Source organism: Acanthopagrus latus, chromosome 22 (assembly GCF_904848185.1).
Source record: "Acanthopagrus latus isolate v.2019 chromosome 22, fAcaLat1.1, whole genome shotgun sequence".
Classification (NCBI taxonomy): Eukaryota; Metazoa; Chordata; class Actinopteri; order Spariformes; family Sparidae; genus Acanthopagrus; species Acanthopagrus latus.
Window position 1 is genome coordinate 1,779,315 of NC_051060.1, and position 17,479 is coordinate 1,796,793.

General features: G+C 40.1%; 1 protein-coding gene across 5 annotated transcripts in view; it reads right to left on the bottom strand.

Annotated features, from left to right (window-relative positions):
* Positions 1–17,479, bottom strand: part of epha7 (eph receptor A7) — an 88,224-nt gene that overhangs the window by 20,233 nt on the left and 50,512 nt on the right. For all 5 annotated transcript variants that reach the window (XM_037086999.1, XM_037086998.1, XM_037086996.1 and 2 more), the window contains exons 6-7: positions 3,721–3,845; positions 1,697–1,865 (exon numbers count right to left, since the gene is read on the bottom strand). In XM_037086999.1, the coding sequence (XP_036942894.1) occupies positions 1,697–1,865; positions 3,721–3,845 (294 nt within the window). The remainder of the gene's footprint in view (positions 1–1,696; positions 1,866–3,720; positions 3,846–17,479) is intronic.

Consider the following 17,479-nt stretch of genomic DNA (forward strand, 5'->3'; position numbering starts at 1 on the left):
TGTCAGGGTTCTTCACAATTCAAAAGGGGGCTTTAAACTTCAACAAATGCAGAGAATAAAACATAAGAAATAAAAAAGCACAAGGTACAACATTCATACACACTGCTTAACAACACGTTTTTTTTGTGTAATTTGTTTGTTCTTAGATGAAATCTAGAAACCACAATTTATGGTTTTATGGGACATTACAAGCTGAAGCTATTTTCTGGTGAACATCGTGTTGCTGTGGCTGTGGGCTGTAGCCAAAATCACTCCCTTGCTTGCTTATTCACTGCCTCCTATATCCTATATATTAAAATAAATATGATGATCAGTAAATTGAGATTTTAGACACACAAAAATCCTAATAATTTTGACCCAGTATTATTAATATTCTGAGAGTCAAATAAAATGTCAGACAGTAAATATAGTGCACTATAAGAAATGTGGAGTTCTCTCAGCCACAGCCTTGGTGTCACAATAAAACTGATGCATTTGGTACCACTGTGCCTGCACAGAGACCAGCACAAAGACCTGCGCTAACCAGCCAAATCAAGTGGACCTTGCTATGTGAAATGCTGTTTCTCAAAAATAGTAAGGCAGAATCAGTCCCCTTTTACATGTTTGATTATGTGCAATCTGGTTTTGAGGTCATTTAAATTTTACATTTTTGATTTAAACACTTTTATGCCATAGACTATGGAGTCTTGATCTGTAAGGATTAAAGGGTTGTATAGGGTTTTAATTGTTTAGATGCCATATGGCTAAACTTGGCCACCTGCCTCAAGTCTAACATAGGCTAAGTACTTCTGCATAGGCACAGACATAAAACACATTCCACTTAACATCCCCAATGTCCCTCCACGCGGAGAGGGGTGATGGCAGGTAAAAAAGAGGAGGCATTGGTCATCTTGCTAACAAAGGAGATAGCACTACACATGCTGGAAACACTATCAGGCTGTGCATTTGGAATTGAAAGTCTGTTCCAAAATAATGTTTGAATTAGGAACAGATTAGGATCATGTGTGTTAAATGCAATAATAACACAATATTAGTACATTAGAGCTATGATGCAAAAACTAACACAGGAAATCTGTGTTCAGTATTTTCTATTGAAATTTGTACTTCATGTTCTGTTCTGCCTCATATGTATGTGTGAGTTTAGCTGCCCACAAAACATTTAAAATGACTATTGTAACACTGTTTAAAAAATAATGTGCCTACAATTATCTGTTATGTATGAAATGGGAGATGGCTCCATGTGAAGTAACAGAAACTATATATATATATATATATATATTTTTTTTTTTTTTTTTTTTTTTTTTTTTATTGAAAAATACACACACACACACACACACACACACACACACAAAAACAATCTGAAAAGCTCTCACGACCAGCTCTCGTTCTTTTACGATGGTCTTAGCATGAACTCATCATTTGAGTGTTATTGAAAGACTGTAAGATGACAGGCTTCAATACCTGAGCACAGGGGAAAAAATCAAACATGTGGAACACTGGTTGAAGACACCACACTGAACCTAAAAGTATCTACAGATATAACTGCACATGTTCTGATGTTTGGATCAACAAAGAACCAATTTGTTGTTCATACCGTAATAATGTATATGTCCCAACCCTACAAATACACAACTACACAATACTAAATGAAACATGAAACAAATGTGTACTCTTGCATTCTTTATATACATCCTACCTGTGGCCTCTTCTTTGGTGGTTATCTCTAATCTGGGGCCGTAGGTGCCATATCCTGCCTCTGTGAAGGCCCTGATCTGGAACACATAAGCCGTACTGGGCTTCAGGTTGTTCACTGTGGCTGATGTGGACTTGGACCTCACTGTGGAGTAGATCCGGTCCTTCTGATCCTGTACAAGTGATAAATCATATCCTAATTAAAAGAAAACCCCCAAACATTCAACTACTGTGTGAAAGTTAGAACAGAGTCCCATTAAAGTGTTCTAATCTAATGTCCCTGCCTAAAGTGTGCTGCAGATATACTTCAGAAGATGTAATTACCTTCAGTTTGTAAAAATTGAATGAATGAAAGAATTCATTTAACTATGTTTCATCCACCTAGATACAAAGTGTGGCCATTTAAGATGAAGCCTTTTAAAAGTGTCCGTTATGAGTTCTAAAAGAGTGCATATCTTTTTAAAACACCTTTATTTATAATGGTCCATGCTTCAGTGAGATTGTCTTCCTATTTCAGTTTGCAACCTGGATACTAAAAGTGCATTTTCACAGTACTAATTCCATCAGTAAAGCTCACAATCTACCAAAACCATTTCTAGAGCTTCACATTGAAGCAGTGTTGTAGTACTCTCTAGAATAACTGAAGCAGTTGACTCCATTCAGCTTGCACAGCATAATCCAAGTCTCTGGAAGGCCAGAGATTCCAAACTGATTTTAATAGACACTACTTTAAAAAAAAACACTGCTTTTAGCTTTTTCTATTTTATTTTCTTTAGCTCATTCGCTATAGTGAAGATTTTGGCTTAAAAAGGGTGTAAATAAACCTCTAATTTGGGATCTCAGGGCTTCATGAGATGTGGATTACACTGGACAAACTTTATGGAGCCATTTTTTGTTTGTCAGTTTTCGGTTCCAGTTTGTGTCTCTAGCAACAGTTTTGTAGGAGAATGCTGAAACACTGTTTTGCTGTGAGCCTCTTTTCATCAGCCTGATGGTGAATAGATTATCACTGATTTTTTTTTCACTTTTGGGTAAACTTCAGAACCTTCAATGCAAGTGGAACTGATGTGTTAGGGATGTCAGTATTTTTGTTCGACTCTGCTGTTAAACTGTGGAATAAGTGCTGTGAACATATGCATTATGAATACATTAACATATATAGCACAATAAATTCCACCCTCATCATTTTGATTTTACTCAGCTGGCATTTAAAGTACTAGCTTTTATTCAAGAATTTAGGGTATTAAAGAATTCAATTAATTTAATCAGTTATGCTTAATGCTGATTGTACATGACATGGCATCTCTAATTTTAATTGAAGTGATTATCTTATCATTAGGCAGCCTTAATCATAGAAAACATAAACACATATGAAATCATCTCCATCAAGGAATCCATTTGGATGCACAGGCTGCACGTATTGTGTACTTTGTTGTTGATCTGTAAATGTTTTGCTCGGCAAAAGCCCAAATGGAATGCCAGGGTCTGTTAGGGGTGTAGTTGTTGTTTCCAATTTTCCGCTTTTACAGCTGGGCGGACCACAGCCACAGTACGTGACATAGGAGACTGATTCGCAGTGGCTGTGGCCGCCAGGACTGGCATCAGAGCTCTGCTACCAGCCTTTGATTTGCTGGGTTAAATTTGCTCCATTAAATCTTGCTGTTAAAAGCTGATGCGTTCAGACTTGAAACACAGGGAAGCAGCAGCATAATCTATGTGCAAGAGGAAAGGAGATAACAGTAACAGATTGCTAATTCTGCCAGTGCGGCAAGCACGGATTGTGTGTGTGCTAACATGTGCATGGGGGTGGCTGTGAAGGACTACAGCCTGATTAAAATCTTATGAGCATCTCATTCATTATTGCAATTATGAGACAAAGAAGGTACTTGCAGAATCTTGTGAATTCCACTCAAAGCAGCGTGCAGATAGAATACGAAATGTAGAGTCGGCAGAAGTGAATGTGATGATGATGGAGGGAAAGGCATTCAGAAAGAGACAAGGACACAAACAAATCTAGTAAAAACTCACTTTTTCGTAGTACTTGATCTCGTATTCTGTGATGACACCATTGGGCTGGTGCGGCTCCTGCCAGGACAGCTGGATGCTGCGCTGCTGCACCTTCTCCTTGATGACCTCGCTGACCTGGGACGGGGCTGTTTAGACAAGAACATGTCAATACAGGGATGGCAAACCCTCACTGCACGCACATGCATACAACCAGCCACTAATCAGCTACACCCACTCCTCTGCCAACGCTCGGCAGCCCTCAGGAGCTGACGAATATTCACACGGACGCTTCGAAATGTTTACACCTCATGATCAAAATTTCAATTACAGTGCAAACAGTGCTAGATAGCATTCCCCCAGCCGGTGGATAACTGCAACATGTAGATTATGAATGACAATTCAGTTCAATTAATTCCAACATTTCCAGCGCAACAAGCAGGCACTTACTCTCCCTGATGACACAACTATTCAGAAAGCCTCTTAGAGGCAGAGGGCTGTACCTGTAACCCCCTGACACCAATCTTATGCACACAAATTATCTCTGGCTCTTTGCATGACTCATTTGGAGTGTCTGGCTGCATGGGTTAAGTGCTACCACATTTAGATTTGCTCACAGTGAACACACACACATATCCACACACAAAAACACTCACAATGTCTTATATTTTAAATTATCATTAGCCATAGGTAAATGATGGTATTTTACGGCTGTCTGTTCCCCCTGATATAAATTATTTTGTGTTTGTGTTGGGAAAATAAGTCCATTGGACTGGCTTTGTGTTTGGCCAGTAGGCGATATGAAAGTGGTAGGAAGAAATAAAAAGGACTGTCAAACAGCCAAACTGTGTGCAGTGTTTTCCACACGTTGGAAATGTACTTGTTGTGGTGGTGTGGGCCGCAAGCGTGTCATATATTTATGATATATTTATTTATATTTACAGTGACTCACTTCTCCTTCTCCAGAGTTCATCTCTGGCACGCAGCAGGCTGCGTGAGCAGGTCTTTTCACTATGGAGTACACCCAGCATTACACAATAAATACATTTCCGCGTCTGTGGACAGCTGTGGACTTGTATGAATCCGCACACAGTTCAATGCATACTACAATAAGCCCAAGTAAAGCCTAAACAGGGGGCATAACATCAGCAGCTACTGACAATAACTTAGGTGGACTAATTGTGTACTGATGTTTGTTGTTAGGTAGCAGCCTCTAATGGATGAAGTAATAATTGCAGCAGCAAAGGAGAAAGTGAAGTGAAATAGTGACAAGTGACAAGCTAGCAATGGTGATGTTGTTTTGGTATGAAAATATGTTAAAAAGTCATTTAGTGAAGGTTTAATGTCATATTTTCTTGAAACAAGTGAACTGTTTAAAAGTAGTTAAACAGGTTTCTAATGAAATCATTTTTTTTTCCACAAATGTCCTGATTTTTGTGTGGTAATGAGTGCCTTACATGTTTGATGACATTATTGTTCTGGTGACATACTTGTAGACTTTATTTTTAGGACTTAGTTATTCACAGAATGATTTTAGAAGTTGGAGATTTTTTTGTTACTAGTTCTGCAGCTGTGACCTTCCACTTCAGGTACAACTTATCTTACATTTACATCATCATCATCCTGATTATAATCATAATCATGTTTACAGCACTTTTCTTAAAGGCCTACTAGACCTCGCCCCTAGGAGATGATGCTTTACAGAAAATATGCTCACTGTTAATCTGCACTTTTAACAGCCCAGGCATCCTCTCTGTAAACACACAGTGAAATCTTGATGAGTCATGCTGCTCTTGGGGCAAAACATATTCATTAACATGTCCTAGCAAGTTTGAGAAACTGTCCTGGGAACAGCATGAGCTCCAAGGTAAAACACACGTGTACATCGATTTCTGGGTCCTTCACAGATCAGACAATTTACGAGAAAGACAATGTGAAATCCTAAATGACAGTGTGGCGATATCAAGTTTGTTTGAGGAATTTACAAACTATGAAAACAACACTGTACCATTTGGCAGTGTAATATTATCAAAAATCTGCATATTGTACAGTCTTAACCATGAGTCATGTGGCAGGGATATGTTATATTTTCTAAAATCCTAACTAGATACTAAAAGCCTCTTCCCTGCCCTAGCAGGAGCTGCTGAAGTGCTGAAGTGTGGGTGCTATGCTCAGTGACCCAGTGGGAGCGGGCCTCTGTAGCCTTAATGCAGCCTGACCCGAGATTGTTTTAAGATGACCTGCCACTAATGACTCCGGCTGGATTAAAACCTCATTAGGCCTCATCGGCATTCTTGACAGTAATGCTCACGACAGCAGACACCCAAGACCTTGTCAAAAACCTGCTGTTGTGACATGTCCCCTCACAATCCAGCCAAAACACAGGAACAATGTATCTTTTCTCAGCGCAGTCAGCCGGTCAAAAGGACGATTGAGTTTTCTCTCCCGAGTCACAACAAGCAGTTAGTACAGCTTAACTTCATCCAATTTGGCTGCTTTCTCTGCCCCCGTGCAGACGGCGCTCTTGAAATATAGACCTTTCTCTTCCCGATCCCGAATCTGCTTCGGCTTTATGGGCACTAAATGATGCTTCTTGTCTGTGTTTACTGCTTTAATCAGACATTTGCTTTCATCCCCTGCAGATGTCTTTGTCTACCCTGCGTGTACAAAGAGGAACTACTTTAGGATATACACTATTTACAATGTTAGGAACTCTTGGTTTCACAATGGCCCAGTGGCCTGTTTCAAGCTTAACTGGAAGAGTGTTTTTATTTTCAATAATTACACATTTTGGGGGTAAATATAGTAACACATTGAGACTACTTTATCTGATATTTTATTTAATATTGGATTTGCTGATGACAGTGATATTTGGTTTGATCACTGATGATGAAGCAGAGTGTCATGGATGAATGGGTGAGTTTATTGACCGGTTGTCATGCGAGTTATCTCCAGGTAAATAGTAAAAAACAAACAAAAAAAAAAACAACTAAGGATTTGATTGCAGAGCTTAAAGCAACATTGTGTAACTTGTTTACCCTAAAACAACAGCTTCAAAAGCAAGTTAATGGTAGAGTGTCTTATAATAGCGTGAATGGTGTCTCTGTCACAGTCACTCTGATCAACTTAATCTGTTGCTGCACTATGTAACTTCAGGGAGATCCCAGCCTTACATACATGTATACTTGCTTGTAAGATACAAGCTTCTAAGACATAATATTGCTATGATGTAATACGCTTTGTTTGTAGATAGCACCTACATTAAGGGAGAAATTGCACTGGGATTTGTATTTACAACAGTGGTGTTGCACACTTTGGAATTGTTCTTGTTTTCTGTTTCTCTTTTAAAAAATCATTTAATAAGAAAGAAAAGGACCCACAGGCTGTTCTTAAGAAAGAAGCACCAAAACAAACACATCGATTTACCCCAAAGCTGCTTGTGATATAATCTGAATTCAACTCTTTGCTTTAATCTGTTTTGTTTTTTTTTCTTATCATAGAGACAACACGATGTACACTGGTTCTATTGCCAAATAGTACACTTAGTCTTTTCTGCCTGAAATTTTGGCCTTTTACTTCTCCCAGTAAAAGTCTGAAATGTCACGCATGTGTATATGAGCTGTGCTTACTTCAAAAAGGATGAAGCATTAACTTGTAAAACTCACATATTTGTCAAAGATACATGGTTTTGAAGTAGTATCTGAGCCAGCGTGCAGCATAATGAGCTACTTTCCCACACAGCTTCTTCTCCCTCCAGAGTGTGACGTGGGCTCAGGCACCAGATCTGCCTCATTTACCCCCTTCGGCCGGTCGCTGAAGTAGCAATGACTCAGCCGCGGCATCGCCACATCCTAAACTCCCTTACAGGTGACAGAGAGCTGCGGTCCTGTGTTTCCACAGAGATCATGAGATCAGTTAACAGTATTAGCAGACGCTGTGTTCCACGGGTTAAAAGGTGATCATTCATCGAAGGTGAAAAGCAGCCACTCTCGGTTTCTCAGTGCTGGAAGGAAGACCGGAGTCGAGCATTAATTCTATGAAAATCCTGCTCCTCTGTCTCCCCTGCGGTTCACTCAGGCAGCACTGTGTGGCAGCCATTAATGACTGACTTGATATCATGAAGACCAGGAGCAGTCAGCCACTCTCAGCCTTTTAACATACCTGTGGGGCTTTGCATGGTAGGATATTGTATAATTGTTATGCCAGAGACTGTTTGGTTATGTATTTGTGCATTCATTTTACTATATTAGAAAAAGTGTTAGTGACCCCGAAAACCTCCTTCTGTAAAGCTAACTGATCCAGAAGCCAGTCGCCACCGTGCTCTGCATCTGAATCCGTTATGAATACATTAGACAGTGCTTTTTAATATCCTCTTCTTTCACTCAGCCGGCAGATTTCAACTCAGAGGCGAAGAGCAGAGCGGAGGTAGTTCATTACATAAGCGTCTTTCTCTGCCTCCATGCTTGCCTCATGGACCGAAGCAATGCTATAAACTCACATATTAATTACTGCTGTTTTTAGGACATGTATCTTAGCGCCTATGGCACCATCTCTGTTGAAGAGTGCGAGATCTTAGAGGGTTTTAATTTGAACAGGAGATTATAATGTCTCCCTGAGAAAATAATAAAATAAAATCCTTTGTGTCTCATATGGTCATATAAACAAACATAAAGTAGATTTTTTTTTTTTTTTTCTGTGCAGACATTAAAGTGCAGGAGACTTTTTTTCGTTTGGAATTGGATTCTTCTGAGCAACTACAGACACTGTGTCCGGGATAAAGACAAATTTGACACATTAATAAAAGCCCTTTTATCATCTTCAGGCTGTAGAGGTTTTGTTTTTTTTATGTTTTTTTTTAAACTATGATAACATGGTTGAAATCCGCCTGGCTCTGCTCTCCATCATATCAAATGCGTCAGACATTGACAGCGATTGATGCAGTTATCATACTGTATAGGTCTAATCAGCATCTCCTTTCATCCCAGTGCTTACGGTTCAGAGGTGTGTGGTTGTTAGAGAGAAGCCTTTTTAACACATCCTCTCCAGCAGCCTGTGAGCCTGGCGACAGTTTGGTCAAGTGAAGAGCTATGACATAATCAAGATTACTTCTACATGTTGATGGGCCTCCCATAACAGAGCGGAGAGTGAATGCTGGTAAAGCTCCCAGTGAAGCGCTATCTGCTTCAGCATAGCTACATGTTGTAAAACCAGGCAGTCAGGGAGGGACCTGTCACAAACGGTGACTGGAACTGATTGAATTTTTTTTGTGTACAGGTGGTGGAATTCCCCTTTAAGTTTGGTTAACTTTGGCTCATGGTTAAATGAAAAAAAACAAACACTTTAGGTGTAAATAAAGACTTCACTCAGGCTCAGGAAAAATTGCTTGCATGAGTTGAGAATTGGACGTGGGTCGCTGGATTCCAAGACAGCTGTATCGGAGCAGTCAGCCCCCCTCTGACCTCCACACCCTCACTCTCCACCACTTTGCTTCAGTGTCAAACTGCTGCCTGCTCATAAAGCTCTGTCGCTCCCTGCACAGAGAATGCAATTTGCATTTTAAGACAGCACGATCATTTCAAAAACTTTAATGCAAACCTGGCTGTTTTTTTACAGCAGGACTGCCTGTATGTCTGTGCCTGTGTGTGGGATTTTACTTGCTTGTGTGAACTCGGTAAAAACCGTGTGTTTATTTGTGTGTGGGTGGATGTTTATCTGCCCCCAGCTACTCTCCACCTGTCTGTGGAGCTGGCCAGACTGAAACTAGCTTGCAGCATAGCTCCAAAGGCCATTCATCCACTCAGTGGGCAGTGTACCTTGAGCATTCTTGAATTAAAGGCAAAATTCCCTTTAGTGACTGAGTGCAGTCTGAGCATACACAGTGAGTCCCAGAGTAGAGGATGGAGGACAATAACATACCCGGACTGTGATGATTGTGAGGGGAACTGTCAAAATGTTCTTGCTCTCGGGATACAGATCCAGTGTCATGCCAGTGGCATTTAGACAACACAGCATTGCGTTTCAACAGCCGCTGCCACGCGGTGCCACATCAACTCTGTTTAGACCCGAACAGGGAGGAAAAGAGAGCACTTCTCGTTTTGTTTGGGAACATGGCTTTCACTTGCCCATGGACAAGACCCAACAGTAGCTGACTCACAGAATTTACATGTCAAGACATGGACTAAGTCGCACCTACTACACAAACCTATCTTTCTCTTTGTGCGATCACTCTTAGGATTACAGTGTCCTGATTCTTGTTGAGGTGTAAGATGAAGTGCCTGCGCTACATGGCCTTCCAAACTGGCGAAGGTGAGAAGCGCACTCAAACCAATGGCTATGACAAGTCTCTGTTGCTTTTAATGTATCATGGTCCTTTTCGTTATAACAAGCATAAACCAACTTTGCTATGTCTTGGTAGCTAACTAGCTTGCTCACACTACATAGTTGTCAATTTATATTTGATAGCTTTTATTTTGATGAATTCCTCCCCTTTGATGGCATATGAGACCTGAGATTAAACTCACTAAACCTAAGTAAAAGTCCAGCAGTGAGGTAATAATGCTAGCCTGTAAAGCACCACTCGTTGCCAGGTAATAAAGCAGTGGATTTTTCTATTTGGTGACCTGAGTTATAGCATGAAGTTGAGAACAAATAGCAAGTCTATGCTTCTGGTAATGCAGGAGAAATTCCCACAGCTGATGAAGGCATATTGGAAATGTCTGGTGGCCATCGACAAACTACTGATGACGTATGAGGGTCTCGAAAGTTGTCCTGTTTCATAGGGGGAGAGTTTAACCACTACCCCTTGTAACTCTATTCTGAGGGGATGGGGGCACTCGAAAAATGGGTAAATTAATCTGTGCAATGCTTAAGGCATTCATCATCGTGGGAAATTATCATGCAAGTATGATCAGCCTCTTTTAGCTCACGAACTTGGTTTTTCTAAACACATACTCTGCTATCAAGCCATCAAGCTGTTAATGTTAGCAGCAGGCAGTTGCTTGTAGAGAAAAGGTCAGATAGGCCCTGAACTTGTTTGTGTCCCATCACCTTTGAAACCAAAACTCTACTCTTTTACTCTACTCTTATCTACATTATCCAATATGATGAATGTAATTCCTTTCTAAGCTCTCTAATGGAAAGATCATTGAGACTTTGTCCAGACATAGTTACAGCTAAAGCGTGTCCTCCCATCAAAGGGTTTCATTTCGGTGAACATTTTGATAGCCTGATGATTCCTATTCACCGCCAACCCTTCAGCTGGGTCAGGGTTACCCTTGAACCAAGTGTGTTTGAAAACAGAGTTTTAAAGAGCTTGACAGAGGACACAGTGTTCGCTGCATAACAATGCCGGTCGAGGCAGGGACACCTTTAGTGACCATGCGGGGAGGTCAAAGGCGGCTCTGTTTGAAAGCAATTAGTTAGGCCTGATTTGAAGGAGACCTAGGTTCAGTCTTTCATGTTCTATAGGCCTGACAGTTCCAGAGGTGATGGGATGATTATTAATACATATCTGATGCTTTCACCACTGACAGCTCAACACAGCCATCAAATTTCCCCTCATTATTTCCCAGTTCAAGGACCCCGCTATCATATATTCATATCAATCCTCGGCAACAACAGAGAGGTATCAAATCCATTTCTCTTAGCCTAAGAGCTTCTTCTCTTAAGTGTAACAGTCAACAGTAAGGTTTGGTAGAGACATGATCATCAAATGATGCTGGGATGTGTTTGGCCATAAAGGAAGCACATTAGATGTCAAAGAGAATTTCTCCAGCTAATAGAATCCCTCCTCGAATTCTCCCTGCGCTCAAGCAAGTAAATGTTTTTTGGTGTGTGATTCGCTGAGTGCATCACCCACACCTAACAGCTTAAGTATAGCTCTGTGCACTGCTGTGAAGCCAGGAATCAGAATCACAGTGGAAGGTCAGTGGGGGAAATTGCTTTCATGCTACACTGACATGCACACACAAGGCGCACTGTGCATGATTGCCCCTCCAATGCCTTCTGACAGGGAGTTCATTTTAACCCGCAGTGGTGTTCAGCGCCACACGCTCTGGGATAATATCAAAATGCCATTCAGTAGTGTAACAGATGCAGAAATCATTGGTCAGCTTTGTTACATAATTGTTGAGGCAGCAGGGACCCCGCTGATTGAAGAAGCACTCAGCTTTATGTCAGTGTCCAAATTAGGGAGCCGGGCTGGCAGCCTATCATCAGAGCCTCTTAGCACACTCCCTGATTTCTTCAAGTCAGCTAGATTCACCATATTTATTTTGCCCCATGTAGAGCAAGAATAGAGTCATCTACACTCCATTGTAGCATAACCAAAATTTGCATAATCATATACCAGGAATGGTGAAACAACAGGCACTAAAATGCACCTTAGAGAGTTCCTTTCACAAATGGACAGATTTACATGACAGCATACAAACCACACTGACATGATTCATGGCTGGCAGTTTCTAGCTCTGCAAGCTAGTATATGCTGATATATCTGTAGATCCAGAGAATTCAGAGATCATGCTATTATATTAGGTCAACAGGACATGGAAAAAAATACATTACAATTGTTTTGACATATATTATGATTGCAACATGAAATTAATTCAAATAAAAAAATTAAAATCATGATTTGTTAGGGTCTGTACCAAACAAACATCTGGAAACCAAGATGTTAGGCCAGGACATCCACAGAGCTCTACAGTACCTCATTATATCACCTTGATCCATTATATTACCTTGCAATTCAACTGATGACTGTCAGATACAAAAAAAATAAATAAAACATGTTGGAATATTTTGGATAATTAAGGTTTTCCATCACATTAACACTTAATACATTCTTTATTGCTGTAAAACAGTCCTGAATAAAATGAAATATTTCCAAGCATGAATATAATGGGAGATACAGGGCAGCACAGCATATTCTCTTGACAAATTTCTACTGGTAAATATCTTACAAATTGCAACAAGAGGGCAATATTTTCTTTTGTTTGCAAAAATGGGGTTGTCCAGTGGTGAGGACAGTTCAAAGATGTCCACTGATAGAAAGTGATAAAAACAAATCAGAAGGAAAATGTGACACATATATTGATGGGCCAACATTATTGGTTGATATTGGTCTATTACAGATACATCTGTACCAAATATATTCTTTGCATTATGCACCAAAAGAATTTATTGTCAGGTTAGACAATAAATGATTGTTAAACTGTAAAATATCCTGCCCTAATAGCCACATTTAATGGATCACTGCATGAAATATGTGTATATCAGTCAATGTTTTTATATTTATATATATATATATATATATATATATATATATATATATATATATATATATATATATATATATATATATATATATATATATATATATATATATATATATATATATATATATATATAGGTAATACTGGTATCAAACCAACCATCTAATATTGGTCAGGCTCTAACAGAATCCCTCCATTTTGTCTTGCTAGACCTATTTAGATTTAGAGGCTTAAACTAAATTTTGCTGACATATAGTCAAACCACAGTGATTCTCATACAGAGCTTGTTGCCAGTTGCAAATGTAGGTTTCATCTTTTCACAAATATCATAAAATATGAGCGGTGGAGCAAATCTTATTACAAACGATCGGCTGAAACATATTTCAACAATGCCAGGTGTGAACTGTCATTTCCTTCTCTGTCTTGTAGAAAGTGTCATGTTTCAGAAGGTCATAATGAATGACTGGACAGATGGGGAACAGCAATATGACTCAAAGGACAATGACATGGAACATAAACTGAATGTGTACTGCTGCTTGATTGTGCCAAAACTGTGTATTTACCACAGACATAAAATTGAGCCTCTTGGTTTAAAATACTTAACCGTTCACATAAGAAACCAGGGGCCCAGTTGTTTGATACAAATGTCCCGAACACCATATAAGAACATTTGTTGACTTAATCTGGGAATCATAATTATGGCGACAATACGCAGCAGGCCAGCATGTGTGCGCAGGATGTAATGTGATGTGGGGTGGAGTGGTGTGGGGAGATGGAGCTAAACTCTTTGAGATGCAGGCTGGTTTCAGGGAGGTCGCTGGGAATAAATGACAGGGTCAAAAACAGAGGAACAGCTTTGAGAGTTTGTAAATAAACCTCCGTTTTGTTAACAGACCGTTTTCCATCTGAACCCACTTAATCAGAGTAAATCCCAGAGCTCCCCGACTGCATGATGCACAGCCTGATTTAATACTTAATTGCTGAATGTCCAGGGATCTGCAGAATTCATTGCCCAGACAGCCTGATGAAGTCATAAAAATACACCAGGCTTGTCCATTTCCCGTTTGATGGTGTGTTATAATGATGCTATCCAACCCCGGCTCAGCACACGGATTGTCACAAAGAATACACTGTGAAATGAACAGGCACAGGCCAGATGACAAATGAAAGCACTGCTACTTGTTATAATGTACACGCTTGGCTTTGCTTATCCACTGCCTTGCTGACCTTTTTGCTGCTAGCAGCTGCAAGGCATGTCTTTTCAGATACATGACCAGGGTAAGCAGAGATATGCGTTTGCATACACAGTGGCTTTATCATTTATCTTAATAAAACAAAGAGCGTGGAGTGAAAAGGCACAGAGGCGATTAGGGCGGGAGCACGGCGTGGTGACTCTGGATATTTACAGGAGCTGCTAAGCAGCCAAACGGTCTTCCACCTCTTTGCCTCCTTTAAATGTCAAAGCACAGCCTGAGGGCCCCACACTCCAATCGGAAACCCTGATTGGACGTCTGAGCTCTGCGGGGATTGATAAGTAAGATAATTCACAAAATGAAATGTGCTGTGGACTGATGGCGCACACTGGTCACAATCCTGAGGCACTGCTATTATTCTGAGGTTTCAACCCCTATAGTCACACTTATCTGTGGTTTCACACAGAGGCAGCTGCTCTCAGTCACTTATCAATGAGAAATCTAATATTTGGCATCTGGCATGAGAAATATTAAAATTTCAAATTATACCCAACACTGGTGTTTGCTGGATGTGGGGGACATATGATGGCTGAGGGCTGGCATCATAAACATCCATTTATTATAAAAATACCTCTGTCATCAGGAAGATGATCATATTAATCAGAGCTCATATGCTCTTTAATCACAGTCTTGGACAGACTCCATCTCAGGGAAATCATATCCACGGCCCCTCCAGCCGCCGCTCTCTAATTTTGTACAGCACAATCTAGTCCAACACACTGCTGATTGCCAACAGATCCAGGCCAGGCCTGCAGCTCTCCCAGACACCATGCAGTTAAATCAGATCAGAGCCCAACACCAGGCAGACAAGCACCGAAAATGACCCTGCTCGCACTGCTGTGGACAGTTGTGCAAGGTGTACAAGGTCCCCTGGCGCTGTAGTCGGGTTGCTGAGCACCTTGAATCTGTCAGCAAGTTCACTGCTCTTCCAGATGAAGTGGCAGCCACACATTCCAAGTTTGGTTACTTCAGCACTGGCCCGGTGTTTTGATATTTCATTTTGCAAGAAGACAGAAAACAATCTGCCGCACAGCGAGTGGGACAAATTGGGAGAGAGTGCAAACACACCTTGTTCTAGAGGGATCACCTTCATCTCCAAAGTGAAAATAAAGCAGTCAGAGTCAAAAACAACTGAAAAATAATAAAGGAAAAAAAACAAAAAAAAAACTTGTTTAAACCTCTTCAACCCCACTGACCCTATGGTACCCTTTGGTACTGTGTGGTTAGGTAGGTGAAACCAACAATCTATTATTTTGAAGTGGTGACAAATTTTACAATGATATGACTAAAAAGCTGAAGCAGTTAGTCATTTAAGTGAATACCTGATCAACAGAGAATCCATCAGTCAAACGTGATTACGTGTATGGAGTACTGAACCTGCCAAACTAAAAATGCTGAATGACTCAATGAATGAATGAATATGCCAATTAAACACACCAAAAACTATATAAAATTTGTAAAATATGGCATAAGTGGATATCTACAATTCAACTCGGTTCTGTATTAATCTATCTTCGTCTGAATTCACACATTCATTTAATTATTTACTATCCCTTAATTTTCCATTATAATTATCAATTTATCAATGATTAATGTATATATTTAAGACACTTTGAATGACAGCCCCCTAATTTGCATAATAAAGCAGAAATGTATCAAGAAATACAAAAAAAAAGAAAAGAAACAAATCATAAATAAGAACTAAATAGGGCTTAAGGGCAAAATTAAATGCAGTACATGTTGATGAAGGTTCTCAGTCCTCCAGGTCTGGTTATCAATAAATACATGGACAAATAATTCATAAAAGCAATCAAACAGAAATGTATGTCACATTATGTAAATTGTTTAGTGCCTTCCTTTATTTTTAATATTGTTTGGTGCATTGTTAACATTGTATGATGATAAATTAAACATAATTGGGTGGCTCTTGTATACTTGGTTAGATCAAACAAGCCACTGAAACAAGTACCTTAAAAATGTCAACTTGTTGCTGTCATGGACAATTTATTGCTATTTTCTGAAATTGTATAGACCACAGCATTAATGAAGTTATCATGAAAACAATCATCAGATTATGGATTTTAAAATAAAAGCTTTAGTTGCATCTGTACATACTGTGTGGTTTCTGCTTGCACCTAAACCTGTGGCACCCCAGGTCCTCCCATGCACAAGCTAATAAAATCTATATAAAACACTACATATATAACACTACCAGAGTGTGTGAAATAAAATAAAATATTTTCAACAACCTTAGAGATACTTAAGGAGAATTTAAAATATTCTTTTAATGATGGAAAATTAAGGAGAAAGAACTTCTGTAATGACACAGTTATTTCTGAAAGCCTTCTGATTCAGACGTCTGTTTCAAAAATACCTCATGCTGAAAGGTAGTAATGCTCAGGTCACATTCATGGGCAGGTATACGCCCTGACGTTTTTTTTTGTATAAATCTCACACAGATCCAGTAAATGCCTGCTTCAAAGCTCTTCCTAGTGACACCTCATCCAGCCTGAGAAAACTCAAATGGGATGGTGATAATGACCTAACACTGGAAGTATAGATCTCATTTGACGGCACACTCAGTTTGAGTCAACCGAGTGCATCTGCAGGAAATGGAGCGACTCACCGCCGAAGTTAATGCACCTGGTGATAAGGGATAAGACCGGAACGCCCAGCCGACTCAACAGCAGCCCTGTAATCAAGGGGACGACCTGATGCCAGCAGCTGTGCTCGTGATGAGTAACCCCCGGCCCAGACACTCCAGACAGGCCTCCAGCCAGACGGCATGAGGGAGAAAAAAAGTCTGCACAAAAGCCTACTTAGCGGCTGACTGTAGTTTGAGGACTGGCTTTCTTTTCCTGTGTCTGTCATCAGCGGTGAGCTCTTCTATCACTCATCTGTCTGCCATGAGCTGACTTGATGTCTTCTTTATGTGCAGACAAAAAGCAAATGACAGGACGTGACGGGAAGCAGACGGCAGCGCTCACGAATGGGCGTGTCGCTTTACACAAACACATGCAAAGCATATTTGTCCCGGCGGAAAACCTTACAGTGACGTGAATCACTGCAGAGAAAGTGGAATGGCTGACCTCCTGAGCCACATCTTTTCTTCTTCACGTTCTCTTCACTTCTGGAAGCAGCTAAATGAATATGATTAATGATTGCTAAGCACAGCCAGAAACAAGCAGTGGCACCATCTCTGTATGGTTTATGGATATGATGGGATTAAAAAAGTATCTTTTGAAATGATTTCAGAGT